General features: G+C 33.1%; 1 protein-coding gene across 1 annotated transcript; it reads right to left on the bottom strand.

The window, feature by feature from the left end:
* Positions 1-3,474: 3,474 nt before the first annotated feature.
* Positions 3,475-15,542, bottom strand: LOC129001940 (uncharacterized protein DDB_G0272720-like). Its single transcript, XM_054429382.1, has 3 exons — positions 15,460-15,542; positions 4,870-4,941; positions 3,475-3,736 (listed from the first exon to the last, which is right to left on the bottom strand). The coding sequence occupies exons 1-3, from the start codon at positions 15,526-15,528 to the stop codon at positions 3,563-3,565; spliced, it is 315 nt and encodes a 104-aa protein (XP_054285357.1). The 5' UTR covers positions 15,529-15,542; the 3' UTR covers positions 3,475-3,562.
* Between the last annotated feature and the right edge of the window lie 724 nt (positions 15,543-16,266).

Below are 16,266 nucleotides of genomic sequence, written 5' to 3'. Positions count from 1 at the left end.
CACCAGAAGAGTACAAAACCTTGATATGCCACGCTGTCGCTTGGGTCGTACCTTAGCCACCTTTAATACACACTCTGTGTACTAGCGAAGGCTATAGTCGTACCTGCGAATGCTATTCCGGCTCTGTAATAAGGTTTTAAATACCCTGCAAGGGCGAGTGTGAGCAATGGAACTACTCAACATTTAAAAGGTTGAAGCCCTTGTAAATAGGCCACTTTATTCATAAGTGGAACTTAGGAACCGATTTTACAACTTAGTCCAAAATAAATTCACGATGTCACATTAAAATGTAAATATTGTGAATATTTGTTAATGGTGTAAATCATGTTTGATTGACAACTTGTAAGAGTATTGACGTAAATATATGTTCAATTGACAACTCGTAAGAGTATTGAAGCAATCTATCCGACAGTTTCGGTCAAGGATAAATACTTAGAGTATTACAAGTAAGTATCACAAGATCGATTACAGATACAAACGATTTTAATATCCATTCAGTCACATACAGCTATGCACAATCAAATGCAATGATGTAGGTAGGCGAAGACGGCACGGCTCGTCTATAAAGGTTGGATGGTGGGGTTTCAATTAATTCTAGAGGTCCTAGTCCAAATCCAACCAAACGCCAATTTCCTATGTTATATACCCGTGATTTGATAGTTGGGAGAACATGGTAATATGCAGGTCTAACAATGTTGTATAAAAAAATAATGTTGTTAAAAGTCTGTTAGATAAAGGGAACTGCATCCTTATTTGGTATCCCCACAAAAAAAAAACAAAAAAACAATAAGAACATCACTTGTCAACATAATCGTAATGTACACCACAAGTAAACTTGTAAAAGAGACAGACAACATAATTTAATGAGAATAATGTAAAACGTTTTATTGGAAATTCCACACTCCATTCCGCACGGGTTCACAATGTCTTTTACATTAGCGTGTTAATGGAGTTCTTAAGAAATGACTATTTCATAGAGCTGAATAAATTTCCTTTAATGTTAAATTTCCTGTAGTAGATGGACTCAAAACACAAAGATATTAATCGATTAAAAGCAATGTTAAGTATTCTATCAGTAATATCGTTCGTAAATATGTATTTTGATAATTGATTTCCTTGCTTTAATAATGCTTGGTGCAACTTCAGGAAACATATTTTATAGCTACGTATAATGAAAATAGCTTGATTTTTATGTAAACATAATTGTAGTTTTAAATACTTCATATTCTGGACTTAAAAACTTAGGTAGACTCAGGTTATTTTAGTGTCAGTTGGAGATCACGTAGTATAGATGTATTTTAAGTTTCGAATAACTGCCTCTAGTTAATCTTTAAACCAGAAAATTATGGTATATTGCTTGTGTTCTTTACTTCTAAATTTGTTGGGAGCAGCCATTTCTAAACAAGTTTAAGAAACAATGTCAAAGATCCGAACCGTCACATTTAAAAATATATAACATATATAATATAGTTTAACCATGTTTAACTAAATTAGTTTATTGGCAACTCTATTTAAAACAGTCTTATATGTGTTTGAATAATATGGTAAAACAATAATTAATGGTTGATTCCATTAGTCATTATTAGTTTTTGTATTTTTGTTTCAATTGACGCAGCCATCAACACATTTATCATACAAAGATCAAAGTTTGAACGAAAATTATAAAAAAGCCACACGACCTTGGTTAATAAGCTGAAATTCTAGTGTGTAGTAGATTTAATTTATGTAGGCTATGTTCATGTTTCCGCACCTCTCATTCAGAAAATGGTCAAACATATTACTGAGTTCTAACATTGACATTTGATGGCTTAAAAGAGCTGGATTTGTCTGCGGTTGAAAAGATTAGGTAGCAACTTTGAGCTAGAGACACAACTGTAGGTAGCACTGATGAAGAATAATTGTTAGACATCGGCCACCATTTTGCACTATGGAATGAACTACATTGTACTTAGTACCATTTAACTAGGGTAATGAGGATTTTGGGCTTGTCTGACATACATAAAACCCTTAGTTAATTGATATTTTCCCCCTAGTTAGTACCGGCATCACACATTTTTACAACGTCTCTATTTTCTAGCAGAGTTGCAGTGCCAGTACTAACTGTAGTGCTATTTACAGCTCATTAGGTAGCAATGCACACATCATTTGATTAACCGTTTATATCAAATATTTCCAAAACTTCTATTGAAACTCCATTTTAAAACAAAGACTTGTACGAACTAACCACTTTAGCTAGTCCCAAAAGTATTATTGTAATGTAAAAAACGAATTAATAATAATGGTAAGATCTCCAGGGAACATTATGGTATGATAATAGATACTTTTGACAAAATAGTTATGGCCATTTACAAATCAGCTTTTCCCCTCACGCTTACTTTACATTCTGTGTAATCTTTTGAGCTCCTCAGATTCTCACAGGTGTGAACTGATGCGTGGACGTGTGAGATTCCGTAGGAAAAGGTGAAATAACAAATCATTATATCAAAGCATTACATGTTTGATTGTACAATCTCATCATCGAAGGATGGTTCACATCAGATTCAATTTATTTCAGGGTACCATGTATCAACATAAGGGTTATAGTGATAGAATATTGTTTTTTAGCACTAAAACAATGAATAATAATTTGAACACTGTGCTTGCTCTCAGGTTCTTCACTTGACACTATTTACCATGAATGTACTACAGAATCACGCTTGGTATTGCATAACATTATTTGTTACAATTGGCTAGGCGTGGTGATAAAGTATCTAGCTCTCCCTGTTTCCTCAACATCCCCTGTAAAGATTATTTTCATACAGGTAATAACAAAGGTTTTGTTTTGCCGATCATTCCTTATCGTTTAATGTACTACATACAACACAAAATACACTTTCAGCTCAAAATAGGTATTTTGTTAATAAACAGTAGCTAGCTCTCCTAGTTTTTTCAGCATCCCATATAAAGATTATTTTCATTCAGGTATTTTGCAAACAACAAAGGTTTTCTTTTGCCGATCCTTCCTTATCGTTTTATATACTGCATAGAAGACAAAATACTTTTAAGCTCAATATAGAACTCTTGTTAATAATTAATTGTTTTACTTAAGGTGACTGTAAATCGTCATCGTTGATTCACATCATTTTGTTATACTGTAACATCCTTGGGTTGTTTAATGTTGGGATGAATAGTTAAGTCGATTGTAGATATTTCAAGAATTTGAAAGTGCTATATTTTGGAATGTTCTGGCCTTGGGTTATGACAGAGAAAACTTAATACGTTATCTCCTTCGTGCTTAGTTAACTTTCCCTGCATTTTCTGCATGCAATAAGAAAGGTTTACCTTTTCCAAAAACCATACCCATTGGGGATCCTGAATTAGGTTTAATATGATTTCAAACCTTAGGCTGGAATATATCTTTGATAAAAATAAAAACTAATAAAATATTTTACTCAACAACTGTTAAAGTGGAGGTGTGTAGAATAAACAAATCAATTAAGAACGAATAATATATAATAAATAAGCAAGTTGAGTGGGCAGAGTGGCGGATGTCTTTGGTCGGATGGCTGGTGGTCGTGGTAGGTCAGTGCCAACCGTGGTGATGGTCGTGGTGATCGTGGTGGTGGTGGTCGTGGTGAGGGTCCCACCAAGGGTTCCACGCAGGCCACGCAGGTTTCACCCACACAGGCACACTGTGGTCCACCTTCCACACACTGGCGTACGACGTGGCTACAGGGTGGTGGTGGTGGTGATGGTGCTGGAATCAGATATCTATTTTTAGAATCGTTTACCCTCTTCATTAATACGATTCGGTGATTATTAAGTTGTAACGTATAATGTATAATAAAGCCTTGTGACTGAGACTTGATGTTCCCTTAGCCAAAACCATCACCATCATGAAAGTTACCTAAGCCAGATTCGTTATGTAAAAAATCTAATAAATTTTTAACTGAAGTTATAAAGCGTAAAATTATTGGGCTTTAAGCCCATTCAGAAATAAATCAAATTGGTTTGAAAAGGAAAATGGTTACATTGTTACAATGAGGAAAGAAGTAAAATACATAGAAAATGTGATTATAAGATATAACGTTTTCCTTCCATTGTGGCGGTTAAGCTACCTGTTAGTGATTATGTGTGAATTGACTGGCAAATACGTCATAACCATTCGTGTTAGAAACTGAACACTCGAATTTAATCAGAGGACACAGTAAACCGGTAACAAGTTGTGGGGCTGAGCTCCACACAATCCCCTTAGGATAGAATTTACTAGTGTTTGACGTTAGATTCTAAATAACTTAAATAACTAGCTTGATAGCTGAATGGTAACAGATAGTGCTGACTTAACAATCAAAAGGTCACCGGTTCCATCCTGAGTAAAAGTCAGTAGATTTTTTTAATAGTTCGAAACTAGCCCCGGCTCTCCCTGATCATCGGTCTTTAAATAGATGATCATGTCTAATGAAAATGCTGATCTTAGCTAGTACAAAGCTACAAAAATCATCTCACTCCATTCTACAATTTATCATTCACTCGCATTTGGGTTAAAGTACACTTAGGTTGCGTCCCCATCTCAATTAATTTACTGATATTGTGCCACTTTGTGTAAAATTAAAATGAATGAATGAATTTGTCAGAGAGCCAGGTGCTTTCTAGTTCTTAGGTTATTGGTAAGCATCCACACTTAGAATCCTCAATTATAAATCACCAAAGTTTTTTAACCCCTCACATGAACTTTAAAATATAATCTTGTCAGAAAAAGTAAATTTATAATAATAATATGTAAAACTTTAATTATTAAATCCTTTGGATTAAATGTGAACGAGACATTATTTTATTAATGAGTAGCCTAAATCCAATAAATTTTAAAGTTGCTATAACAAATAAAGTTACCCCGTAGTCTTCCCAGCCCGTCCAAGGTACCACTGAGGCCGACGCAGACGCCACGATTAGGCTGAGTATTATCTAGAACAAAGAAATATATTACAGCTAACAATACTGCAGACTGAAAATCGTGCTTTCATAGAATCATTAGTCAATAGTTAAAGGTAGTTAAAGGTGTCTCCAAAATAATTTATATTATTTTGATTAGGTTATACAGAATATAGTATAGTAAAATATTTTTTAAGCACCGTCACTTCTTCCCTAGGATGAATAATATAAATAATGAATGGTATCAGCAATCTGACTCATACTTTCTAAGCTTGTCTAAAAAGTTTTTTAATAATTTGCTACTCGTATCCATTTAAAAATGGAATTCTTAATTAAGATAACAAAAATAACATTATAAATCATTTTCACTGCAGCGACCTTTGGACCAAACTGTAATGCTATTAGTTTTAACGCTTTATCCAAGTTACTGAAACCGACCAATTTCACCAAAAGAGAAATAAACAACAGATTCAGCTGAAATCTTCCAAGACTGAAGCAACAGCTGATTTGAATTTGCCAAGCCACATAAACTACTTTAATCGCCGTGATGCAACAATGAATAAACAGCTGATTCTTCTGTGCCAAAAAGCCACTACAATCGACTAGTTGCTGCGTGACGGTGGTCAGCGTCACGGTGCTTGTCAGGACCCAGATTGCCGCCAAGATTGCCGCATTTCCCGCCATTCTCACGCCCTTGTGCCGCCTCGTAGACGCCGTCGGCGTGACAAACTCACGTCAATTTGTTGCCAAACTTAGCATATTGAATTTGAGTCCAAACAAATAATGATTTAGTATCTAATAGTACAGCAGAGGAAGAAATTTAAGCCCAACACCCATTCATACAGTAGTTATGTCCATCTCAAATGTGGGCTACCAGATTGTAGGACTGAAGATCCCAGGGTAGCCTAATCAAGGGTCGGTCGTAAAATATTTTGTCCAGGCTTGACTCAGGATCCCCTCCCTAGCCCTCATTAGTCCTGGGATCTTCAGTCAAGCCTCGAAAAACAGGTATACAGCACTCGGGACTCGGGCCTCCGCCTCTACCTGCCAGGGGTGGAGAACCGCTGGGACTAGCTATGACTATCTGTCTATATCCTCCTTCATAATTAGTTCCAAGCTCACATCCGTGATATATGATTTGTATTGCAAATCTTAGACTAAAACTTTTTTTTCCTGCTAGTCTTAAACCATAATTATTAAACTAAACTAACAAGTTTGTTTTAAACAGACAACAAAATAACAGGCTATGTGTCAATTTTTAGCACCCAGACTATGATTAAATTTATATAGCGTATAACTTTATACAACTGCAAAAGCATAACCGCACAAAATTAAAACTGAAAAAATTTAACACAATTCGTTTTTCAATATATTTAGTTGAAATTACATATAATTTTCTTCCCAGCATGTATTTTTCCCATGAAAATCAGTCTTTGGGTTTTCGTTATAATTGTAAACTATTTATAACGTAACAATCGCGTATTCAGTAAACGTAATATTTAATATTAATTACATGTTATACAGTTATTATGCAAATACATTTTCTGTTCACATCCATCTTAAGAGTTTAAAATTATGTCATAGAAATAGTAACTGGGGCTAATATAATAACATTATATCCTGGAATGTGTATTTAGATTTTTAATAAAATCCTTAGTGAATCGTTAAGCCTATATCGACAAATCTAGCTATATTATTAATACGTTAAGTGACAACTAAAAAAAGTAAGGCTTTCTCTTTACCACCACTATTATACACTGAAACGCGCGTCTAGGTTTGCAGATGTGCAAACTGGATTTACATTGTCCTGCCATAAACAATGGAAGTTCCCGTTTTGTTCAACAGGAGCCCTATTTATTTGTAGTTATTTGTCTTTATTTGCTTTTAAAATTCTTTGTTCAAACTTCCTACTTTATTTGTAAAACCGTGTTGTGTTTACTTATTGAAATTTACTAGACTGTGAAAGATCAGATAATTTTGTTTAAAGTTTAGGGTGGTTATTTACATCGTGATAAAACTTATCGTTCACTAGTCGTCTCAAAAGCTTTATTTTGGGGCAAGAGAACATTTTACGCGTGAGGCTATAGTGAAATATTGTATACCTTAATAGGTTCGGTCGTGTTTGGATGACGAAACATTCATCCATACATACAACCAAAATGTCACATTTAGGATATTAGTATGATATATTTTTTAATATAAGAAAATATATAGGTAAAATCTTATCTTACTTATATTATAAATGTGAAAGTTTGTGTGTTTGTTTGTTCGTTTGTTTGTGTGTTTGAAGTTCAATCACGCATAAATCAGGGGATGGATTGGGCTGAAATTTGGCATGATGATAGCTCACATTCCCGATTAACATATAGGCATATTCTTATCTCAAAAATCCCTTCGGGCTCCGCCCCAGTGGCTCTGTAGTTCCCCATGTTAATCTTATGAGTATTCATATTTAAAGGGAATTAAAGAATTTAGTCAGCTGTTTCAACTAAAAAAGTTGGTTCTATGATATACAAAAGCATTAAAAAGTTATAAGATTTACCAACAGGGTGCAGCACTATATTTTTTTTTGCATTTATTTAAACAGCTAATTTGAACTAAGCAGCAACAAACAACTGTGATACGCAATGAGAACTGTCAAAGTAGGATTGTTTACAGTTATGATTATGTTTTTAATGTCATGAATAATTTGTGATTTTTTAAAATTGTAATATTTTATTTTTTTTATTGTTTAGGTGAAGAGGTAGAACATTATGGCTAGAACATAGTGGCTTTCCTGAACGAGTAAGCTTTGAGAAGAAATGCGATAAATTAGTCTTAAAATTGAAAATTGCATTTACATTCTAAAAAGATCATAAAATATATTAAAATTATTCCTTAAGGTTTTTACAAAATAGCCACAAAAAATGGCAACTATACTTCAAATTTCTTATGAATCTCCCTGTATTTTATCATCTTATTCTTATATAAGCTGTACATCATGCAGAATGTTCACAAAAAGCCACTCTTTTCCAAATGTAACACGCTGTAACTCCTAAACAAGTAGCTTTATGGAAAAATGCAGCTTCTAAAACGTTTTAAATTGCATTTACATTCTAAAATCATCATAAAATAGGTTACAAGTTGTCTAATAAGTAATTTTAAAGTTAACCTCCATATTGGAAAATACTGGCGATTTTTTAAAAGTGGAATTCATACTTTTGTATGTCACAAGAAAATAGTTGAAGTTCCCTTTGATGTTTTCCCTAAATCTAATATGTCTTAGATAGCAATGGTGGTTAAGTTGTTCACCCTGTATTCACGTAATATTTATTTAAGATGTCATTAAAGCAGTTTTTAAAGACAATCTTATTTTTAATTCATTACTGATTCAAACAAAACATTCTGGGGTCTTAACTCTACTTTGGTGACTGCATTTATGAAATACTCGGAGTTTTAAGAAGGCTCAGGCCTCGAGGGGTGATGACCGACGGACTAGGGTTGGGGCTGATGACTCACCCAGCCAGGTATACAGTGATGACAAATTGGCAAATAACACACATTCGCACCGAACAGAAGTATAAAATTGGCTTCAGCTGTTCCATAAGGTTGAGAAATCTACTAAGGGAATATGTTTCATCTATGGAACTACCCACATAAGGAAATAATCCTCTACTCTTTTATGATCAATATTTGCGTGATTGGTTGGTTGCACAATTACCGTGAAAAAGGCAACGAGGATTTCCTTCATATTCCCAACTACTAATAATACTAAGCTAAGACCTATAAAACAAATAATTGCATAATCTGTTCATAATCAATGAGGGATCTGTCAAAGTAACATATTTTTGTTTGTTGGCATATTACTTCAAGTCATATAAATAAACTGACTGCTGGCCTTCCCATGGCCCCCAACTATTCCTTAATATTTTATTTTAAATTACTGCAAAATGTAAGTGACCCATGGTGTGAGGTGTTATCGGTGCCCCTTGTCAACCCTCATCAAACTCGATGAAGATCCCAAGAGCAAGGCTTGACTGAAGGTCCCCGCTCGACCCCTCATGGTGCTGGGATCTTCGGTCAAGCCTCGCCAAAACAGGTAAACAATTCTCAGGTCAATTTTAACCCTGGGATCTTCGGTCCGTCTACCGGGCTACCAGTAAGGTTACTTGAAATTTAGGAAAACCCTAGATTAAAAGACTATTCATATAATGAGTATTCGTATTACTATGCTGATTTATAAACATCAACAATGCAAATGAAGGAATGTTAAACGTTTATCTATGAATATGTCAACTGTTCATTCCTTTTGTATGTTCAACAGAATATTGGACTAATTAGTGTTAACCTAATAGGCTCAAGGTGGCCTTGTGGATTGAAAGAGATGCCTTGCTGACAATCAGGCAATTTGTTTAACAATAACCGGGTAACCTTAAGTACCTGGGCTGCATACATAGGCTTGAGTCGGCGCACAAGCCTCACGGCAAGAATACGCCTATCTGTACAACTAAATTTGTTCTACCCTTCAGTTCATTATGTTATATTAGACAATCAAACAGTATTCAGAAAAAAAATTGGGGGTTTTCAATCGTGATTTTACGGGTATGAATTGTGAAAACACACTGGGCGGTATTTAACTCGGCTTAAATACTAAGCAACCCTGATGATTGGTCAATAAACAGAAATAAAACTCCGGAGCGTTGATTGCGTATGTTACTGTCCTGATTAGTACAGGAAAAATACTAAATAAAAATGAAAAAATTAGTTCAGGGATGAAACTTTGGTTTTAACTTCGTTTCACCAATAGAAGTCAAGATCCAATGAGTCCCTAACAGTCCCGATGGGGGAACATGGTTTTTAGGGGGTGGGGAGGGGGAATTTTGATATAATTCATTATTCACGATTTGAAGTCATTTAGGAAGTCGTTTTTAAGGTTTGTTTACACGGTGAATCGATAGGAACCATATTTAGGTCGATAGAACCACCTCTATAAGAGATTTAGCATATTGGTACATGTTTAGTTGTTATTTTTTCTAGGAGGGGTAGGGGGAATTTTAAATAATTTATGATTTTTGACTTATGACTTGTTGGGTGTTTTTTTCAATGGATTTCTACATACCAAATAGAATGGAACCACTATTTTGTCGATATAACTACATTATTAACAGATTTAGAGTGCTATCTGAAATAAAATAAATGTTTGTGCACAAAATTAATCATTTAATATTTAAACATAAAAAAACAACAATTAACTTAACATCCAGTATTAATTTAATGAGTTTATTTTTACAATAAATTTAATTTTTCCTATTATAATAAAATACCTCCTCGCAGCAAACCTGCTGACCAAGCAAATTTTCATTTACCTGAAAGGATTACTATTTATTTTCTATTTAAATAACATTAATTTTAATGAGTCATTAGGGTTGCTGCTAAAGGGGAGGTAATAGGGGTTGTTTTTATTGAAATGTTGATAGCTTAGTATAAAATAAACAAAATTGCCAAGTTTGGTTTAAATATATCCACAAACAAGCGAACTACAACAGTTTATTTATTTTCCATTAGAATAACATGGGAATTTTTAATTTACATATTTTATTCTCCTTAACCTTAAAGGATAAGAAGTCGGTGAAAAATTACTTTAATTTTTACGCAAAGTAAATAAAAGAAACGTAAATAAAAAGAAACTTATTTTATAAAAAAAATTAAAGTACTTTTTTACAATGTAATGATGGAATGAAATTTTTACAGTGTATGGTTTGTATATTTTTAAAACTATTCAGCATGTTTATAAAGATAAAAACACTGAAGTATTGAATAAATACAACACAAGGTGGAAATATCTTACTGTAAAAAGTCATCATCGGCCGAATCTTTCAAAAATGAAACCTTCGTATATCGACAATTTATTTATAAGAAGTTTGCCTGCCTAAACTAAAAAAAGATCAAAACAAACCCAATTTTTAAAGATATTAAAATAGTTCTTAATTAATCTGGCTCCTTATAGTATAGATGAGTTTCTAAATAAAAAATGAATGAGCTATACATTCTAAAATAATTGTAAAATTGTATGGTTAAGTCTTTTAGATTAAGTTGTATAACCAATTTTGTATGCGTTTACACTATTCATGTATGTAAAATGTATAAAGTGAATAAAGATAATTTGATTTGATTTGATTTGATTTGAACCGTTAGGCGTACAACCAGGCATATACTAAACTATTTAATCTTTTAAGCTCTAGAAAGTGGTTTGGAAAGGAAATTATGAAATTCTTTGTTTATGAGGTCAAAATGGGAAAACCCAATTTTCTCCCCATAAAAATCAACATAAACCCCTGTTCCCATAGTCCAATAATGCTGGTTCGCAAACTCGTTCGAATAAATTTTGGTTTACACGTTTGCACAAAATTACATCAAAATCGGATAATTTGTGCTCGAGTTATCACCCTAAACGGACACATATGTATATGAATTTGAAAGGATGGTGTTTTTGACTTCTGGGGACCTTAAAACAAAAATGTAAATTGGTCCCGGGTCTAGGTCTTACCATGAGACCTACGGTAATAGCTTATTCCCTATATGGGAAATTCACTAAAAACCTCGTTGTAACTTAGAATGTATTCCTTTGACTTGCTGAAGGATATAAAAACAGTATACATATGTACAAAACATATAAAACATATATACAAACTTTGTAGGGGCTACGCAAAGGTTAATAGATATTTACTTGAACTTTAAATCATAAAACATGGTTTAAACCCTGACTTAATGTCAATGTATTACAATGTATTATGGGTTTATGGAGACTTTTGTGGGGAGAAAATTGGTTTTTCCCATTTTTGACCCCATCAACAAAGAATTTCACAATTTCTTTCCAAACCACTTTCTAGAGCTTAAAAGATTTAGTAATTTAGTATATGCCTTGTTGTACGCCTAACGGTTAAGGAGATAATAAAAAAAAATGTAAATTTAAAATTCCCATGTTATTCTAATGGAAAATAAATAAACTGTTGTAGATAAATAAACTTGTTTGTGGATATATTCAAACCAAACTTGGTAATTTTGTTGATTTCATACTAAGCTATCAACATTTTAATAAAAAACACCCCCATTACATCCCTGTACAGCAAACCTAATTATTAATTAAAAATAATGTAATTTAAATAGTAAATAAATCTGACAGTTTCAAGGACAAATTTTAGTAGAAATCCTGAAAGATAAATAGAAATTCGCTTGGTCTGCAGGTTTGCTGTGGCGGGGGTATTTTTTATAATGGGGAAAATTGAATTTATTGTAAAAATAAACTCATTAAATTAATACTTGATGTTTAGATAATAGTTTTAATTTTTATGTTTAAATATTAAATAATTAATTTCGTGCACAAACATTTATTTTATTTCAGTCATATAGCACTCCAAATCTGTTAATAATGTAGTTATATCGACAAAATAGTGGTTCCATTCTATTTGGCATGTAGAAATCCATTGAAAACAACACCCAACAAGTCATAAGTCAAAAATCATAAATTATTTAAAATTCCCCCTACCCCTCCTAGAAAAAATAACAACTAAACATGTACCAATATGCTAAATCTCTTATAGAGGTGGTTCTAACGACCTAAATATGGTTCCTATCGATTCACCGTGTATACAAACCTTAAAAACGACTTCCTAAATGACTTCAAATCGTGAATAATGAATTATATCAAAATTCCCCCTCCCCACCCCCTAAAAACCATGTTCCCCCATCGGGACTGTTAGGGACTCATCGGATCTTGACTTCTATTGGTAAAACGAAGTTAAAACCAAAGTTTCATCCCTGAACTAATTTTTTTGTTTTTTTGGTGAATTTTAATCTATTTTGCCTGTACTAGATACAAACATTACAGTTTTGAAATAATGTAGGTAAATATAAAAAGTGTTACCCCCTTTCTGGGTCTTAAATCAAGTTAAGATTAGACATAAGCTATAATAAAATTGTTTTATGAAAAATTAGCTACATAGAATTAGTTATTTTAACTCAAACTGTATGGTGCATTCACATATTTGAATGATGGGTTACTGGATACATTCTCCTTTTATATACTGTACTATCTAGCATTCTCAATTGTTTTTGAGAATGTATAATGTGTTAACGTTTCTATGATTTGCATGTTTATTTTTTGTTTGTTGTACTTGCAAAATATTATTCCAATTTGGGGTGGGGGGGGGGGGAGACACTGCCAATTGTACACAATTCAAGAGATTATCATGGTCATGTATTGACACTAATTTTACTCTAGAAGAGCTAAACAATAATATTTTATATTGAAAAAATGTATCGCTTCGACATAAATTAATTAAACCATGTATAATATGTAGAATTTAACAACAATTTCAAAATCGCATTCCATAATTCTACAGATATGAAGTCTGACCGGGCTTTTGTTAAGTTAACCTGTTATTAGCTGTTTAGCTACATGATTTAGATTAAATATAACACCACAGAACTGACCGCATTAAACTTCGGTAGGCTGTTGGAAGTATTATTCTTTTTGCACGGCCTAAGACATTAATGTTAGCTACGTCCAGTTTAAGTAAAGCGCATTTAATTTGTTACATTTTAGTTTTTGGTGTTTTCACAATTGTTAAAGCTATTTAAACCAAATTCATCGTTCTATTTATAAACAATGAATTGTGGTTTTGTATTGTATCCAAATAGTAATGTAATAATATTGAAATATACTTTTAAAAGAAGACAACATATAGTAACCATTATTGTACTTACACATCACCAACCTAACACTAAAATACAATAAAACTCAGCTTCCAATTTTTGTAGTAGAATCAGAATTATACTTGCATTGTTAAAAAGCAATGGCTGTACTTTGTTTTAAAAGACCTCATTAAATTCTACCCAACTACATAAATCATAATTAGTTAAATACTTAGAAAGATCCTAAGTCGTACATATACCACTAATCCAATATTTAAGTAAGACATATCCATATATAATATTTTACTTAACAAAATGCTCATGTCATCTTTATTTAAAATTAAACCAATTTAATTTGCTTATTAGTCGCAATTAAAAACTATTTGTTGAAAACAATAAACTTGTGTACAAATTTTAATAAAGCATATTCAGCTTGAGGGAATAACTTTGATCTCCAACATAGACGTAATTCAGGGATGTCAATTGAAAATGTTGACTAATATTGTACCAGCACCGTGGTATGGTTCTATTAATATTGTTGTCAGTCAAAAACAAAAATATCTTTCATCAGAGAATAAATCAAACATACTTAGTGAGAAATAAAAATTAGAAAATTTTCTAAATGTCTTGGCAATAATATTCTCATAACATTAAAATGATTTTTCCTACAGTTACCTAACAATGTTCATGTTCTCTCACTGATTTGAGAAAGCAAAGTGGCCAATTCGCTCATCAGTGAGACAATGTTAACATTGTCTCACTCTAACTACTTAGTCTCACTCCAGATTTGCAACGTGAAGGCACGAAATAGTGAGCGCGTAACATGCAGGCAACGTAGTATGCGCGTGAAATACGTTGGCAGCACTGGCTGTAAATCAGCTGGTCAGCTGTTGTACTGTTGTATTTGTCACTTCACATTAAATGTTATATTAAAAGTTCACTTCTGTGTAAAAATAGGTTATGTTTCTTCACCAATTTATTTGTTTTATGGTAACTGTAGGAAAAATATAATGTGCAACTCGAGTTCAAAGTACAATTGCCTCACTCGAGAAACCATTCCTCACTCACCTACGGCTCGTGAGTAAGGATTTCTCTCGAGTGAGTCAATTGCTCACTTTTCTCACTAGTTGCACAAATAACTATATATACCGGTACTTAAAAGAATCCAATCGGCCTTCCGAATCCATTTCAGTCAAATTTGACATATTTGATTTTTACTTTCTCCCCATATACCATAGTACTTTATATGGAGAGAGAATTGTTTTCGTTGAAATTTTCGAGTTTTGAGTGGATATATCCGTTTTGGTAGTGGTCACAAAAAAGTGGTTTTTGAAGTGATGTCTGTGTGTGGGTCTGTATGTGTGGATGTGTACAGAGCTACAGACCGCGCCTGTGGTCCGATTTTGATGAAATTTGATATGTAGGTACTAATGTATGATACATCCAGGCTTTTTGTTTTATTTTTTTAATTTTTATTTTAATTGGGATTTCCCATTAAAACCCATAAATTAATAGAAAATTTGAATTTTATCGGAAAGACCCGAACAATTGATAAAAGCTTAGTATGTTTTGGCCCTTTAAATTTAAAAATAGGTATCACTAGTATGGCTGTAAAAAATACGTTTTAAAAGGTATAGTAAGTTGTGTTATTTTCCCACAAAAATCCCTTAAAATAATAGAAAATTGTATTTAAAAAAAACCCGGTTTTGATTAAAAAAAGTATGTTATGGTCCTTATAATTCTAGACAAAATAGTGCAACCACCCATTGCTGTAACCTATTCTTATAATGTTAACAACAGGTTTTATTAAAGTGAAAAAACCCATATTATGGGAAAGTTTGAAAAAATCTGATCTAAGACTGATATTGTTGGACTCACCCACGACTGCATGTCTGGAAGATGACAGTTGACTGACCGCCCCGGGCCGTGGACGGTACTTTTATACATCGTGGACGTCACCAAGGGCGCCGCTCACCACGGGTCATCCCTCACACTGACATCGCCAACAAGTCTAACATGATTGCAACCTTACCTGTCTAGACTGACGTCTATATCCGGGAACAGAACATATACAGTGAGTAACAAGGGCCCATGCATTCAATGAACAAAATTCCTGTAAAAAAAAAAATTATTTTTATGAAAAAAAATAATTCTGAAAAAAAAATGTTAGAACAAAAAAATGTTATTTCCACAAAAATCTTGTTGTGTTAACAAATGTGTTAAGGGTTGCAAGACTTGCTTGTTGAAATGGTCTAATGACAATACTCTGTGACAAGTGTTAAATCAATCAGCTGTTTTCTATTATAATGCATTGATTGTTTAACCTAATACACTAGTACCCTCTGGCGAGATGGTCCTGAACTTAATCTATTTTCTTGGCTCAAATGTTTATATTACAAGAGCTATTGATAAACTCATATACAGATTTATCGACTTGGTGGTTTAGCTGAAGAAACTTAGTTTTGCCTGGTTCATGTTTAGGGCGCTTTGTTGTTTACTATTTCTTGATTGTTAATATTTTACTTACAGTAATATATATCTAATTTATCCAAATATATGCAATCGCATGTATTCTGGTAATGTAACCGAAGAGTAAAGAACAAATCGTAGAATATACCCTAAAACTCGCCTCTGGCTCGCTGGGGGCAAAGCCCCTAGCTGTTAGTCGTCATTATAGAAAAATAT

This window comes from Macrosteles quadrilineatus, unplaced genomic scaffold (genome assembly GCF_028750875.1).
Source record: "Macrosteles quadrilineatus isolate MER2022 unplaced genomic scaffold, UCM_ALF_1.0 Scaffold_9__3_contigs__length_116548681, whole genome shotgun sequence".
NCBI lineage: Eukaryota > Metazoa > Arthropoda > Insecta > Hemiptera > Cicadellidae > Macrosteles > Macrosteles quadrilineatus.
This window is presented reverse-complemented; position numbering and strand designations above follow the sequence as displayed.